We start from the raw sequence: 17,662 nt of genomic DNA on the forward strand, positions 1-17,662 counted from the left end.
TGTGATATCGATATTTTCGTGACTAACGATCGTGACCACTTGATAGAACCGATCTGTATTCGCTACTCGTTTCTTACTTTTGTCCGTTTGTCTCTTGGCATGGCTGCAGCTTTATGTCTGCAAGATAGGATCGATCTAATTTTGATCCATCTATCTTTCCGTTCTATAATTCCGTAAAAATGTTACGTTTTATCGTGATCACATTCAGTTACACATTTCTTGATGAAACATTGTTTTCGATTATGAAATAAAAGGTATTTTATAAGGTACTAAAGAAAGAATAGTCCAGAAAGTGATATATTTATAGTATTTTAGAAACAAAGTAGAATTGAATTTCTGACATACCTAGATGTTCCCTGGTTATATATTCCATTGAATTCTTTCTATTAATATCAAAATTTTCATAGCTTTTAGGTAGACAGTCAAATGTTAGTAACTCTGAAAGAAAACAATAAACAAGCATAGGAAAAAATGAAAGTTTTAAATTCTAATAGTAACAACAGCGCCTTATAATTGCCGCGCCTGATCAACCGCTGACTTGTCCTACTTACATGCGACTGCTGGCGCGCTTCTCCAAAATAATCAACAAGCTAAATAAGGGTCGATAAAGTAGCAGGTATGAACATGTATCTGAAACCATCTTTATCTACAGTTGCAATTGTTACATTCAATTTACAGCGTACACTTGGGTATTTACAATGGGAACGTAAATGATAATGTTCGTTCCAAGGAGTAGCTTTAAGTGTCCGTTTTCGGGCTGAAGCTGAGGTTTCTCTTTTCATACCGTTGCTAAGACGTTTTTGAACGTCAAAATCCTGTTGTTAAAACGTTATTAATCTTTGTAGCTTAAGAGCCTGGCACTGTACGTACTCCGATTGCAGTTCCGTATGATGAACATCATAAAATTTGTGGTTAAGACAGGAGCCTCGATTTCGAGTAATTAATGCAGCCAATGATAAACTCGTGGACGAATATGTTCTTGGTGAGCTTTTACTTTAACAGGGAAAACCTAGCTACATATTTATACATATGACAAAAAATTGTTTAACTAATATTCAAATTTGAGTTATAATTGTTTATTGGTGGTAACCATTTTCGTGACAACATTATGTCAGACCGAGCCGTTATTTTATGAATGAATGACTAAATGTTTGGAAAGTCGATGGCCGGCGATTCGAAATTCTCGGGTTTTACATAGCCATAACTTTTGAACCAGCGGATTTCACGCCTTTAACCTTTTGGGACTCTAAAGTAAAATAAAACCAAGGAAAGCTCATATAACAGCTCTAAATACTAAATAAATAGATACTAAATAAATGTGAGCTCTAGACACTCACACGTATACATATTGAAAACTGAAAACATGGGAAACCACGGACCAGGGTCATATTTTATATTGCGTCAGTTGAGTTGAAAAAGATCAACATGGAGGAAAGGTCTCGCTTTGCGCATGCGCAAAAAGTTGCGGTTTATTTTGAAAATTTAAAAAATTACTAGATACTTTTTTATTCAGATTTCTTTATTATTGAGACAATAATAATAAACCCAGAAAATAAAAGTTTTAAAACGAAATGCTACGTATTCTTAAATTAAGAATAATAAAAAATTATTTTTAAATTTAATAATTTATTAATTAAAAAATTTAATAATAAACTCTAATACAGTAACATATTAGTAAGGAAATATAAACCAAAAGCTTTATATAAAGAATTTATTATTATAGGAATATTAAAATATTTTCTTAATAATAAATGTTGTTTTAAATGAATGCTGCAGTAAATGAAGTATCTATCAAAAATTAATAATTTTAATATCATTAACTGGATACTAAGAAGAATATAAACTTTTGTATGCAAAACTGGAATTGTATGAATGTTTTTCTGAAAGGAATATGTATTTTTCATTCGCAGAAGATATAATAATAATCATAATTATTGTATATCAGACTTTAAGTCTATTACAAGGAAGTTTTTTGGCACGAAGCATTATTCTATTTAGAATACCTTTCCCTATAGTATATCGTATACCTTCGTGTAGTTATTCTAACCTTATACATACATAAGCGTAGATATAGTTTACGTAATAGTATATATATATATACACACACACACATATATATATATGTATATATGCGTGAACATAGCTATAATACTAATATACTATACTATAATATCGTACTATTTGATTGTCTTGTAATACTGTTTGGATTTTATTCCTTATTGATACTGTTTTAAGATATTCAAAAGAATAGAAAATAAAAGTATGTAGATTTATAATAATGAACTAAAAATGCATCGAAATAAAAATTAATAATTTATAAATAAATAAATGTGCAAATAAATAAGTAGATGTGGTAATTTATGGTGCGAACTTTTCGCCTCACTTTCACCTATATTCATCGGCGATTTCTTTACTCATCTCTAACAAGATGAGACATGTTCACATAAATTTTATATAACCGTGGTCCAGATATGTTTATATGATTGTGGTACGTAATATTCTTCAAATTAACGCTACGGGAGCGTGCATGAATCATGAACATAGAAATATTCTCATATCCATGGCATGGAGTTACAAATCTGCGACAGCACATAGCAAAGCATAATCCATATTCATTTATCGTATAAATGCAGCGTTCTCTTTCTATTCCTATATCGCTTTTTCAACTCGCTCACGCACTCTATCTTTATATCTCTATGTAACAGCTAGTGTTAAAATATCACTTCCGGTTAATCTCATCTATCATACATCCATTAAACGTTTTATCTATCTGAATTAACCAATCAAATGTAATTCCTATTAATGAAATAACCAATCATGTTCTTAGAGAAATGTACCCATAATGCACTGAGAATGGAGCTACATAGGGGAATTGCTCCTCTGCCCTCTGGCTGCCACTGGTGGATCGCCATCTTACCACTTGGTTTCGTGACGCCATATTGAACGATTTATTTAGCCGGAAAGTGAGTCTAACTGTTTCACGACTGAGTTTGTTCTTAATAATTACTGCTTGAAACATCTGAGCGATGGCAGAAATTGAAATACCTAAAGTAATGCAAGAACCTCAGAATACTTCTACAGAAAATAGTAATGAAAATCCACGGGAACGGAATCCTTCAGGCGATAATCGCAGTCCGCGTGGTCGGAGAGGAGGAGCACATTTTTCTGGTGGACGTGGTGGCGGAATGAGTGGAGGAAACAGATATAGCGATGGACCCGTAAGAATTATATATATTTCTTTTTATATACATTTAAAGAATATATTTTTTGTTTCTATCGCCATATTTGCTATAAACTGATGCGTAATACATACTATGACTGGTTGTAAACTGCTAGTTTTTTTATTTATTAAACACTATTATTTATAACTATAATCTCTGTTTGTATTACACACTTTAATTTATTGTAGTGTTGTGACTAAGGCAAAGTTAATTTTTTTTGTGATTCAGTACACATAATTGATTATATTTCATATATTATTACATTACTATACATTACTATATTACTGCATATTTTACTATGGCAAATATAATTTAAATAAAATATAGAAGTACTTGAGTGATTATGTTAATATTTCTCAGATCGGTACATCTCAAATTTTGCGTTAATAATTCTATTACTATGAGTGAGCAATATTTACTACCAATGAATGTTGCTTTTCTTTACCAAAATTTCTATATATTAGAGATAATTAATATTGCTCTTATTTTTATGGTTAGGATCGCTTAATAGAGCGAATTATGAGTATTAGTGGACCTACGCATGATTTGCCACCTCAAGAAACTACAGAAAAAAAATTCAGTGGTCGTAATCGTCTGTATATTGGAAACTTGACAAATGACGTTACAGAAGAGGAGATCCAACAGATGTTTCAGCAATATGGTGAAACATCTGAACTTTTTCTAAATAAAGAGAAAAACTTTTCATTTGTTAAAATGGTAAGTTCAATAAGTTTTGTTTTTTTCCTTTTATAATATTCTTACATAAACAAAATGATTAAATTAATTACCGTTTGATAAAAAATGATAATAATGTTTGGCTGCCTGATTTATGATGATGCATATATTATATACATATTTATATACATATATACATTGTTAAACTGCAACATAATCGTTATTCTTTATAGGATTACAGGGTAAATGCTGAGAAAGCAAAACATGAATTAGATCGCAAAATGGTTAAGGGACGTGCACTTAAAGTTCGATTTGCTCCTCTTGATTCAACAATTAAAGTTAAGAATCTTACACCTTGGATTTCAAATGAATTGCTTGAAAAAGCATTCAGCGTCTTTGGTGAAGTCGAACGTGCTATAGTTATAGTAGATAAAAAGGGGAAGTCCAGTGGGGAAGGAATTATAGAATTTTGCAAGAAGAATTCAGCCCAACTTGCTTTGCGGAAATGCACAGAAGGATGCTACCGTCTAACAGCGTATGTTTCCAATATAAGTAAAAATTCCAAAAGTCTGTTAGCCCAACGCCACGCTTGTTTGATGTATTTTCCTTATCAACAAGTGCCTAAGTATTAATCATATTGGGGGAAAGAAAAATAGTTCCCAAAGGAAGCATGATACGACAGATGTTTGTATTGTGTGCTGAAAATTGGAACACAAAATCTTATTTTAAACATAATTATATTAGATAAGATAAAGGAACCTCTTGAAGATTTACATGAGGTATTTATATTATAGGTCCCCATTACCTGTGATTGTTGAGTTATTTGAACAACAAGATGATATAGATGGTTATCCAGACAAAACTTTACCTCGAACTACTGAATTTTTTAAAGCTCGTGAAATTGGTCCAAGATTTGCAGAAGTAGGAAGTTTTGAATATGAGTATGGAACAAGATGGAAACAACTTTATGAATTACGTAAACAAAAAATAGAAGCAATAGAAAGAGAAATGGCAATCGAGGAAGAAAAATTGGAAGCTCAAATGGAGTTTGAACGATGCGAGTTTGAAACTAAACGCTTAAGAGAAGGTAGGTATTTAAAAGCATTAAAAGATATTGTTTTGACACATATAACATAAGCAATGTGTCCTCATAAATTGGTTTTGATTGATTATAGAATTGCGTATGCGTGAGGCTGATCGTGAGAGGCAAAAAAGAGAATGGGAAATGAAAGAAAGACAGGCTGAAGAACATAGAACACGCGACGAAGAATTACGAAGGCGACAGCAAGAGGAAATGGCAATGGCTATTAGAAGACAAGAAGAGGAGCTGCATAGGCGTCAACAGGAAAATAATTTATTTTTGCAGGTGATTACTTCATACTTGCAACAAAAACAAATTTCAAGATCACAAAAAATTTTTATAACAAATGAAATTTTTACATTTTCGTATTAAAAAATTATTTGAAAAATACGTGCACAGGTTACATCGTAAGACTATTATTTCTTATGTATTTCACAATGTATTTATTTTCTATTTATTGTTAACATTTATTATTACTATCATAGAGGCATAATGGGGGCATATTATGTACGTACTACTTATGATGTTTTTCAGGATATGAAATGTTGTTAGAATATTCATGTTTCTTACTAGTGTTTAAAGTTATGTTCCTTTTTTATTTAAGGGACAAGCAATGAGAGGAGGCGGAGTAGGGAAAAGTTATGACCCCATTAGTAACGACCGCGATGGATTTGGACAACCTGATGGTAAGTCTGAAAATGTCGTTTTTTATAAACTTTAATGTTTTTCCAACCTGACGCATATTTATTTATTAATATATTTGAATTGAATTAGTTCTTTTTGAAATAGAAAATGTTTATGAAATATGAAATGTGTATGTTTTTATTACATATAAAATTTCTACACCATAATTTTTAAATTATTTTTAATTGTAAATTTTACTTTATTATAGGTGGAAGCAACATGCCAGTGGTAATGTATCCCATTAAATTATCATTTTATATATATATATATATATATACAGAGTATTTCCGAATTCGTGATACAACTGGAAAGAAAATGATTCCTAACGTAAAAGTAAGTCGGAAATATACAATAAAATTTGTACACACACAGCTCCGTTTTCGAGAAAATCGAGTTTGAATATTTTTTAACTACGCGTCTACTCAATTTTACGATCTTGGAAACATCCTGTATATATTTTTCACAAAATATTTGTTTTTTCTTAAAGTATATCTTTGATATTTCATTTATGTGCATTTCCATTTGGTGATACTATGAAACATTATTATATCTATATACGGGAATTTTTTATTGAAAAAAATTGAACTATGTTCTTGCACGGTAAAAAAGTATTATTAGTGAACACTTTTGCAAAAAACATAAATGAAAGGACTTTAAGAGTATTCTCATGAAGCATGCTTTCCAATGTAACAGGATTCTAATGTCTGCAACGAAATCAGTTTAATATCAAATGTATATCTCACACTAATAATATTAATTAATTGGTCTATAGAGGTGTATCAATGGACACTGAAATCAAGTTTTTTACTTAATTTTCTTACAACGTAAAATAAGTAATTAATTTACCTAATAAGAAAAACATATCACACGTTATGTTTGAAATCTTTTATCTACATTTATATAATAATATATAGTGCAATTTCTGTTAGTCTCCTCGCTTTAATTACGAATACAAGTGACATGTTTCCTATTATCTATAACAAACAACTATTGAAATATGTCACATTTTTTATTTTTCTCAAACTTGGCGCGGCTTCTCTAAAAGTTTTATTCTATGCTAATAAAAATATTTTAATGCATCTATCGCTCATTGGAAGATTTCATCATGGTAGAACACTTATTAATATTCAATGTTATGGAATTAACCGTGGATATTTGAAAGCAATAAATATATAAAATTTTGAAGAAATGTTAGGGAATTTTTATTAATTCTATGTAGATAATGCAACATACAAGTTGCATAGACAGGTTAAGGTTTTATTGGACGAATTCTTCTCTCTACGCTTAAAATTTTTAGTTTTTGATTGTACTGCAAGTTCAGTACGTTTAAGCAGCGATCGTTTATTTCCATCTACATCGTACGTGACTAATTTCTGAATATCCTAATTTTTATCCGTAGGTTATATAAAATAGAATCGATTTTTTTAGTTTACAAGCATTCAAGCATTCTCCATCTGCAAACAACATCTAACATTGTGTTTTCCCCTTTCTTTTCTATGTGATTTGACGAAAATTGACGATGACCTGTGCTGCTGACAAACATGGATGGGCGCCCTGAACCGTGAAATGTATTTATGGTACATCCAAAATTTACAAAACACCGTTATTCACCGTATTAAATGAAAATCATTGGCATTTCGGTGATATTGTCGGCACATAACTTTCGATTGCATTGACTTTAAAATATCATTGTGCTTTTACTCTACACGTAATGATTAAATTCATTTTTCTCTATAATGATGATTAGGATCCAAAGACATTTATGAATGCTTATAATAATATGGATCGTGGTAGTCGTGGGGTTTACAATGATGATCGTAGTCAAATGGATTTGAGGAATACGAGGGTCAATATGGGTGGTAATAGGGGTAGTGGTCGTGGAAATAGTGCTGGTGGACGTTGGCAAGGTGGAAATGATCGTAATCGTCAGAATGATTATCCTAATAAAAGGAGACGCTATTAAAAATTGCAGAATTAAAATAACTTCTGTTTCTTTAATCGATTGAGAAGAATCGATAGTTTGCATTGGCAGTCTTCGCACATTTTTTCCAACAACGTTTGCGACCGATCATCTTTCTCACATTCTATATCATATCAAAACACTATAGCATAATGTTTTGGGATAAAAATAGTAGCATTACATCTTTACAAAATTTTTTCTTTAATTTCTTCTTATTATTTTGTCTTCAAATGTAAAATCTATGTCCGTTTTATTGGAAATGCTAGCAGCAATAAAAGCTTAGTATAGATTGTTGTCTTCGGGACGTTCGTCCAAATTATAGAATCTACGTTCCTTATTACTTTGGTTGAATCACTCCACATTGTTTCAAAGGGTTGGAATTCTCTGGGCCGAGATAGTTTCTCAATATTACTTCAATAAGCAAATCTAAAATATCTTATCGATGATGAGAAAACAGTCGAAATCTCTGTTTTAGAAATGTTACATTACGTTAGATCGGTCTGCCTTATATAACGTACAGTCATTTTTAACGCTCTAACTTCACCCATTTCTCAAATTTAAAAAAATCTTAATACAATGTTCTATGAATTTTGGACAAATTTTTCCATTTTTTGAAACCGATGAAGTGTAGATTAATTATGGATATGTAATATATATATTATACAATTATAACATATTACGAAGTGTAGTTATTCTTTTGCGAACATAAATTTAAAAAAATACCAATTTGTTTGTCGTATGTATTGCAAGTTGCGAAGATTTTGTTACATATTTTTTTGACTGAATTGTAAAAAAGAAATCAAAATACTGTTAAAAACATTGATTAGCAACACAATCATATCATTTTTAATGATAAAGGAACAACTTGAGTTCCCAGTAATATAGTGGAAAAATGAACGCTAAGTTGTCAATAGTAGAACAGTGTTATTTCATAAATTTTTGCCATGCTACATATTCATAGTAATGTATAATCTCATAGGATTTTACTTCATGAAACAATATGTAAATATTACAAATAATGTATATTAACTTTTATTGCTACTGTATTGTCATAGTATATACTATATACCATTCATAGTTTGTCATTTCATTTGATTCAATAGATTTCCAAAGTGAAGGTATATACTCTGATCGTATCTTTAGTTTTGTTCTTTATGATTATAAAAAAATATGAAATTAGCTTATAAGTGAGAAGTGCGTTTAATATTGACTGATACCAATATCAAAGTCATTTGGTAACTTACCGTTTTAAGGACAAATAAAATTGCACAGACGTATATATGTGTCTGTATCAAAGATTGTTTGTTTTACCTTGTACATTATCTCTATTTGTACATGTGTACATGCAATCGTACTACACGCAATCGTACTTCTTATAGGTGAATTAAGCGAAAGTATTTTGACATTGGTATATCTGTTAAATTTCTCGAACTTAAATGTGAGTTGTGAATTTCCTAAAAGAATAGGGACATTATAATTAAAGTAGAAAGTAATGACAGTATTATTTTTTGTCTTAAATAGTGTTATAAAATATATCTCTTTTCAAATGAATTTTCTCTTTATAATCGTTTGACAATTCATTTGAGATAGACGTTAATCATTAAAAGATAATAAACTTTGTTATATGAGAATGCTTGCAACATATTTACTTGCCAATCGTTTTGGCGGTAAATTGACATTTTCATATTGACGTTTTAAACAAAGTTATAGGCAATTAAGCATAATGAAAAGTATATTTGCTTGGAGAGAATTTAAAAATCATGGTGAATGTAATATAAAGGAACTCTCTATTCTGTTTTTATGAAAAATCTATTATTTTTAAATATCGCCGCATTTCTTTCAGGAAATCTTCAACATAAATCTTTTAATAATGTGAGCTTATAGTACAAATTTTTATTATGAAAATATTTTGTATTTTTTCTATTCACTTTTTATATGAACCATAATATTTGCCTTTTCTTCGGAAAATTTTGTTTAATTAAAGATATAATATGAGACAGAAAAATATATTTTCATAAAATCTATTTTAAATGACTTGCATTATTCTTTAACCATATTTTGTCTCTCTATCTGATCTTAATCCTACAATATAAATATTATATAAATTGTGATTGAAAAATTTCCAATCGCTTTTCAGTTCATTTATTATTATTATATTCTCCTATTATAATTGTAAACATTGCTAGCTGGACGTAATTTCGTTGCGTTGTTACTCGCCTAATTACTTGTTAATCACCCGGCGGCTGGGTTATTAATTTAGCCGTTGCTAACTATCGTGAACTATTTCTGGTGTAGCATCGTTATGGTCCTTGTGAACAATTTTCGGTACAGCACCATTGTGCTGGCCTTGAACACCTTATATATTCTTTTGGTCACTCGACCCATTAATACTGTTCCGAATACCATTGTACTCTTTGTGGCCACTCGACCCTTTAACATTACGTTATCGTGATTCGAGGGCGGTACTCTTCGACTGTAATAATTTTTTATTGCTATATCTAAACAATTAAACAACACACCATCTACGGATTATCTTCCCGAATTGAGAGCACTGAACAGAGAACATTCATGTACTCATCGTTAGACGATACTGCGTGTACGCGATACGATGCTTTGTATTCTGACTATAAATTTCCGACTATATCCTGTCGCTGGCTCACTCGTTACTTGAACCAATACTTTGGCTATTGGCAGGTATACTAATGGGTATTTCGTTCCTTCGAGTGTATTCGCAGAGATGAGAAAAATGACCAGGCAAAGGAATGCGAATCTGATCGCTTACTTCTGACAGACCCGGTATAATCAAAGATAAACACGTGTATTGGCTGCAAGAATCGCATATATAAATAATAGGAACGGATAACGGTGAGCGATAGAGAACAGTACATATCTGTACGTATCTTCCTTGCTCCTATTTTGTCCTGTTAACCATATCTTCACCTCTGCATTTATACCTCTGCCGGATCAAACACTGAGATTATGTGTTCGTCTCCGAGGATGAAGGGCGAGAGCGATTACGATAATGGACAGCGATCTCTCCACTAGCTGTTTAAGCACTTGGAGCCGCTTTAATCGTACATACGTCTTTACGTTTGTCAGCGAAGCTCGAACTTGATGTCGATGATAACCGATCTCGTCTTCTCTTATCACGCGGTTTATGCGATTTGTAACGGCGACTCGTCGATTACAGTACAGTCCCCGCTGTATCATCGCTATCTCTTATTACACAGACGATTACGTGTTTTTATTAAATATTAATTATAATTCGTACGCTCGCGACAAAACGTCGTTTGTCCCGCTTCTAAGTTGTGACGAAATAGAGAATATGGATGTGTAAACTCGAGCGCGTGGAATCGCCCAGCGAAAGGAATTCTTTTTCAGAGAATGAATGAAATTCTTTTCTGCTCCAAATGGAGCAGAGCCTCAATGTCGACGCTCGCAGCGTAGATCAGGGCACGCGTTTCAGACGATCATCAAACGAGAGATACATTGTAAAGTCTACGATGTATCTATATTTCTGACAGAAGAGAGTCTGCAATTACAAGATAGGCTTGCGTACTTGAAACTACTGGTACGAGGTGAGTAGATTTTGTCAAAGTGTTATTATGCATAATTCTGTCTTAATCTTCGGGTGGGATATTTATGTAAATATATATCATTTTAATCCATATTTTGTCATTAGTCGGATGTTTAAAGCGCAGACGTTTCATATATGTAAACATATTAATCTTTATTTATACGATATTGAATATAGAAATTATATTCCAGCCATTAAGCGACTCTATATTTTTAAAAGAATTAATAATTTGTAATAATTGCCAGCGAAGTTGGATTCATCGTTAGACTTCAAAGTTAGAAAACAAATAGGAAATTATAATACAAAGTGGTTTATTTTGTTAATTATATGCTCCCAATATATGACTGACTTCATTTTCAACCGATATAATTCTAACGAAAATCTGTTACATAATTATTCTGTAGGAACTTAATTAATACGAGGAATTTGACCAGCCTAGACAGTGTTTTTACCTCTGACAACCAAAATATGCTCGTATACCAACTTTAGCAAAGGTTGTCTGGGTTCGTTATTGAAATCTAGGCTGATAACTGAAATTATACTTACGTAAAATATGCTATTTATACTTAACAAGATATACTCTTGAACTTTAAGATTCTGAAGGAATTTTTAATAACAATCACATTATTGATTTTATTTGACTCACATGTAATCTATGTATAAAGTGCATTAATTTGTTACGTTCTATGTTAAAACTCGATGCATTGTTTCTATGTAATATATTTACATTACTTTTTATGTTTACAGGCGCTTATAGCAGTTCCTGGCTGAGGAAATGAATAAAACGTATTGAAAAACGGAAAGTAAATTTGCACAAAAATCATTACGTATCCTTAAAAATCAAGCAAGAAATCATATAAAATATAACGATGAAATATTAATCTCAATGTATCGATTATACAAAATTTAAGACTTCAGATTATATATAATTTCTATTTGCAGATTTTTCATTGCATCTGTTAGCACGCATCCGTTAGTAGCATTCGACATACAAACGAAAGATATGCGTGTAAAAGAAGATTAAGATCATAAGGTTTGTTTCAGTTTTCTCCTTATTTTTCTGTATTAACACGTTGAATGCCACTCTAGTTTTAGGGATTGCTCGCGCCGCCACGATGAATTATTTATTATGCGATACATATTGTATTTTCGACCAATCGCGGGGAGACGCACAATAGAGCAAGGCTCTTGGAGTTGAATTTAGTATGTTAGTGGACGTAGCATCAGAGGATACTTAATAGAGCAAGTGAATGTTCGGTAATCCCGAGAACCGACTTGGATAGTTGATGTGAGTTACACTTAGACGTTGACTTTTCCAGCGGTGTAGAAGAAGTAAGTTACAGTGCCGATGCTGTGTCGGGGGAAAGCTAGCGATGGGTGTGTCTAGCGCACGGGACCATCGGATTTGTTCGTGACATTTTGGCCAGGAAAGCGAGGGCAGTATACGTTGCTTCTGATTGGATAAACGAAGGTTGGTGGACCAGGAAGGTCTTAGCCGCCCTCGATAGAAAGTTGCTAGTAGGAAGCATCGTACGTGAGAAAAACTAACTTTCCCTTGTCGAGCCGTAGTAGACAATACTTTTTAGAAAGTGATTGAGAAAAAAGATATTTGTTCTGTCTGAGGGACCTTAGCTAGCAAATTACTGGTGTTATGACGGGTCCTTAAGACTATTGAGGGTACGCAGCAAGGATTATTTGGTTCCCGTCTGGCCCGCGGTGTATGACCTGGCCTAGGTAGAGGGTTGCCAGACGTAACACATATAACGTTGAAATATTACCTACAAGAGATATGTTACGGTGTATAATCATCAGTAATGAATTTATCTCACTGAGGTCACCGGTGACGCACGTGGCATTCAACGTGGATTAAATTGAGATTACGTTTTTTTAGTAAAATTCCTTTCTATGATGACAAATAATTGAAGAGAGATTTCAATGATTGACCCAACGTGTTCTGAGCGTATTGCTCTGAACATTTCAGTTGAGTTAACATCTACACATAGCATTAACAAAATATTTTTTCTTTCATAGGAGGAAAATCTACGCGTTAAAAGTCGTTTCCTTTATCGACACCATGATGGACGCTTCATTTTCCGCAGGCGATTGAACGAGCGATGGTGAAGAGCACAGCAGTGATGGTTATTTCGATTACAATTTTTCATGTTCGCCAGATTGTATGACTTTTAATATAGTCTCTTCAAAAACTGCATTAATGTTGTAAAATTAATGCACCATTTCACACAAAAAAGACTCCCTCGTCCTCAGACGCACGTAGTAAAACTTGTAGTCTCTTGCCTATTTAAAAATAAAAAAAAAGGAAAATAGATTTTAGAAAATAGAAAACATTCTGTAAAATAGCTATTTTACTCGGTTTTAATTTGTATTGTAAAACATTGTTATATTTGATGAGAAGTACAATATAATATTATTCAGATCTTAGACTGGCGTTAGATTCAATTTCGTTACGTTTATTACGAATATCATTCTTGAATGTTAATTTCTATGTTTTTAATGGGACGCCACTGCATATTCGCCTACATTTGCAGTCGGATATTTGAGAAAAATCTGGTCGGTATGCATATACCATGTGTGGAAAAATCGACACGCTTCGTTTGGCCCTTTTCCTTGACTTTCGTCGTACGGCGGCGTGACGAGTCACTTTTTGCTATGGCACTTTGCATGAAATTTGCAGAATTGGTCGGCCAAAGGGTTCTCGTTTAAAAGAATTACGCGTCCCGTCCATTCCGAAATGTTGAATAAACGATGGTCGAATACTCGCGAAAGCAAAAGAATTGCATCGGGGAGCCGTAGTAGACAATACTTTTTAGAAAGTGATTGAGAAAAAAGATATTTGTTCTGTCTGAGGGACCTTAGCTAGCAAATTACTGGTGTTATGACGGGTCCTTAAGACTATTGAGGGTACGCAGCAAGGATTATTTGGTTCCCGTCTGGCCCGCGGTGTATGACCTGGCCTAGGTAGAGGGTTGCCAGACGTAACACATATAACGTTGAAATATTACCTACAAGAGATATGTTACGGTGTATAATCATCAGTAATGAATTTATCTCACTGAGGTCACCGGTGACGCACGTGGCATTCAACGTGGATTAAATTGAGATTACGTTTTTTTAGTAAAATTCCTTTCTATGATGACAAATAATTGAAGAGAGATTTCAATGATTGACCCAACGTGTTCTGAGCGTATTGCTCTGAACATTTCAGTTGAGTTAACATCTACACATAGCATTAACAAAATATTTTTTCTTTCATAGGAGGAAAATCTACGCGTTAAAAGTCGTTTCCTTTATCGACACCATGATGGACGCTTCATTTTCCGCAGGCGATTGAACGAGCGATGGTGAAGAGCACAGCAGTGATGGTTATTTCGATTACAATTTTTCATGTTCGCCAGATTGTATGACTTTTAATATAGTCTCTTCAAAAACTGCATTAATGTTGTAAAATTAATGCACCATTTCACACAAAAAAGACTCCCTCGTCCTCAGACGCACGTAGTAAAACTTGTAGTCTCTTGCCTATTTAAAAATAAAAAAAAAGGAAAATAGATTTTAGAAAATAGAAAACATTCTGTAAAATAGCTATTTTACTCGGTTTTAATTTGTATTGTAAAACATTGTTATATTTGATGAGAAGTACAATATAATATTATTCAGATCTTAGACTGGCGTTAGATTCAATTTCGTTACGTTTATTACGAATATCATTCTTGAATGTTAATTTCTATGTTTTTAATGGGACGCCACTGCATATTCGCCTACATTTGCAGTCGGATATTTGAGAAAAATCTGGTCGGTATGCATATACCATGTGTGGAAAAATCGACACGCTTCGTTTGGCCCTTTTCCTTGACTTTCGTCGTACGGCGGCGTGACGAGTCACTTTTTGCTATGGCACTTTGCATGAAATTTGCAGAATTGGTCGGCCAAAGGGTTCTCGTTTAAAAGAATTACGCGTCCCGTCCATTCCGAAATGTTGAATAAACGATGGTCGAATACTCGCGAAAGCAAAAGAATTGCATCGGGACCAACGGCTGTCCAGTTAATATAGCGATTTCAATTAGAGTGACAGCGGTATGTCCAAAGTGTCACCGATCGGGATATATATATTCATAGAAAATATGTGAATTTTGTCGATGAAACTCGTATCCTGATTATACTTCTCTCTATCGCTGTCGTCATAAAGAATTATTTATCGAAAATTCGCATCTCATTGGCCGTTATCATGGAATTAACCGAATGAAAATTGCACTGGAATATGTTAATATCTGACGAAATGAATGTTACGTATATCGAATCTGCGAAGTTAATTTCCGGCTAATTAAAAATAAACAATTAAAACTCCACGTTTCGATATACATTGGCTTACGAAAGTATTTCGATATTTACCATAGAGTATTATACGTCCTACGTATCCATATTATATTGATTAAATTAATAGTTATATGCCCCTTATGTTATACAAAATATATTGAAATTGCGCGATACACGTAATATATAGATACAAAGTATTTACAAGTTCTAAACATTTTCGTCAGGCTGTGTATTTTAAATTTTCGTGAAAATACAACTGGAAAGTTTCAGCGGAGCGATTAAAGAGAGTCTTAAAACAACGGAGGAATCGTTTCTCGTTAATTAAAGAAAAAGAAGAGATAGATAGATAAATAAATGGAGAGAGAGAGAGAGAGAGAGAGAGACATACAAGATACCGAGAAGCTCGTAAAGACCAAATGTGACTCTACTAAGAAGTTTCTAATTACTAGTTCTCAACGTCGTTCCCTTTCTCTTTCCCGAAAGTAACGTCATTTGATAATGAGGATTCATTCGACGACTGGAAGATAGAAAGGCGAGGGTATTTCGTCAAGGACTCCATTCTCGTCCGTGTCTGCCTCTTTCCTTCGATTTCTCGCTCTCTTTCTCTCCCCTTGTCTCTCCCCTGTGCAACTAGATCCGAACAGACGCACAGCCACGGAGACAATATCATACGTCGGAAAAATCGAAGAATGGGAAGCAACAAACGTATCTATGTGTGTGCATGTCAAGGTGCTCCAATTTGCGTGCGAATACGTGGAAAAAGCTCGCCGGTGATTTTACAATACGGCGCCTAACTATAGTGCTCGGCATTGTTAGAAAAGAAATACTTTGTGTAAAAAAAAAAAAAAAAGAGGGGAAGAAAAGAAAGAGCGGGCGAGACAGAGAGGGAAAAGTCGAGGGACAGGCCGAAAGAGAGGAGAGGGAAAAGAGACGGTGGAAAAGCAGTGGGCAAGCTTTCAGTGTGCCATTGCCGCGGCAACTAGCTACGTAGTATAGAAACGTAAACGAAGCCGAGAATCAGCCTTCTGGAAGATTTACAGTCACCGTTTGGAGCCAATAACTTCCTACAGCCATTGGCAAGTTTCCGACCAACGCAGCGGCTTTCCACAAGGATTCCCAAAATTTGCGGGTACGATCTATTGTCGTCGTTCAGGGATTAAACGCGTTAATGTACTCCGATCGAACGATCGCCTTTCTAACGTAAAATTATCACGAAACGCGAGGCATGAAACGGAGAACGTTAAAAACGTATCGAAATTTTGCAATTTTCCAACGTGATCGAAAGAAATACGAGAGAGAGAGATAGAGAGAGGGAGTCCAGTACAGTTTCTGATTTAATGCAGCGACGATATCGGTGCTAATTTCCCACGAATTGCATCAAACGATCCGGTCTTTTTCGACCGCGTCGCGTTTTTTCGTTTATTTTATCGGGATTCAGTGACTCGCGGCAATTAAAGTTCGCTTGGCGATCGCGTTCTCCACGCTTTTTCGTTTCGTCCTCGTTATACCGCCGCGCTCTTCTATCGGCCTCCCTTGCCTTTTTCCAGCTTTTCTCCTTTCCCAGGGATGGAAATTCATAATCCAATTTTCGAGGGCCGCGGTGGTTTTTCGGGTTATTAATCGCGGGAACGTGGACCGCGCGCAAATATGACGATATTTCGGGGCGGTAAAAAAAAGGCAGCAGGGGTAGGGGGGGAGTGAAAGCGAATCTAACCGCGGCTGCAACGACGATAAATTTACGTCGTTAATTCTCCTGGCAAAGCCGAATTGGCCTGCCTTTGTTGTAGCACGCTGCCACCGGCAATAAATTCACGATTTCGATATCGGTTCTGCCAAAAGGTTGCCGACGAATTAATAACCGATCCATAGATATCGTCATCTGGCTTGCGGCTCGATGAGATTCGTAATTATATCGCACGGTACGCGACTCTTGCCACCCTTATTTCTCTCGAGATTTACCACTCGACCGATCGCTCAGAGATACGTTCCAATTTCCCTGAATTCCAACGTTTGTTATATTCTGTTTCCATCTATACGATTTCTGGCCATCGAATTAACACCAGTAAATACTCTTCGATGTTTTTCGTTTTTCCTATTTTTTTTTTTTTTTTTTTTTTTTAAAACTGAGAAAC

The 17,662-nt window shown here is 33.9% G+C and overlaps 2 protein-coding genes across 6 annotated transcripts in view; both read left to right on the plus strand.

Moving 5' to 3' along the window:
* Window positions 1–2,870: 2,870 nt before the first annotated feature.
* On the plus strand, window positions 2,871–13,504 carry LOC100743263 (hrp65 protein). Of its 5 annotated transcripts, XR_004461816.1 has the most exons (11): window positions 2,871–3,218; window positions 3,720–3,938; window positions 4,130–4,431; window positions 4,691–4,983; window positions 5,072–5,262; window positions 5,582–5,663; window positions 5,870–5,889; window positions 10,357–11,199; window positions 11,946–12,001; window positions 12,141–12,231; window positions 13,230–13,504. XR_004461816.1 is itself a non-coding variant. In XM_033320966.1 (8 exons), the coding sequence occupies exons 1-8, from the start codon at window positions 3,027–3,029 to the stop codon at window positions 10,360–10,362; spliced, it is 1,305 nt and encodes a 434-aa protein (XP_033176857.1). In that variant the 5' UTR covers window positions 2,871–3,026; the 3' UTR covers window positions 10,363–11,651. The 5 variants fall into 5 exon arrangements, 2 of the variants coding, with proteins under 2 accessions (XP_033176857.1, XP_003489842.1); XR_001102313.2 differs by lacking the exon at window positions 10,357–11,199 and having other exon boundaries at window positions 13,230–13,407; XR_001102314.2 differs by lacking the exon at window positions 10,357–11,199 and having other exon boundaries at window positions 11,946–11,997; window positions 13,230–13,407.
* A 2,306-nt stretch (window positions 13,505–15,810) lies between these two features.
* LOC100742149 (ionotropic receptor 25a-like) overlaps window positions 15,811–17,662 on the plus strand; it is a 6,572-nt gene continuing 4,720 nt past the window's right edge. Inside the window, exon 1 of the mRNA XM_024367928.2 lies at window positions 15,811–16,659. The gene's annotated coding sequence lies outside the window, so the exon portion shown is untranslated. The remainder of the gene's footprint in view (window positions 16,660–17,662) is intronic.

Source organism: Bombus impatiens, unplaced genomic scaffold (assembly GCF_000188095.3).
Source record: "Bombus impatiens unplaced genomic scaffold, BIMP_2.2 scf_0377, whole genome shotgun sequence".
Classification (NCBI taxonomy): domain Eukaryota; kingdom Metazoa; phylum Arthropoda; class Insecta; order Hymenoptera; family Apidae; genus Bombus; species Bombus impatiens.

Coding starts and splice junctions, on each gene's coding strand:
- LOC100743263 (XM_003489794.4), top strand. CDS start 3,027: ATGGCAGAAATTGAAATACCTAAAGTAATGCAAGAACCTCAGAATACT. Junction 4,432..4,690: donor GGATGCTACCGTCTAACAGC/GTATGTTTCCAA, acceptor TTTATATTATAG/GTCCCCATTACCTGTGATTG. Junction 5,890..7,408: donor GTGGAAGCAACATGCCAGTG/GTAATGTATCCC, acceptor AATGATGATTAG/GATCCAAAGACATTTATGAA.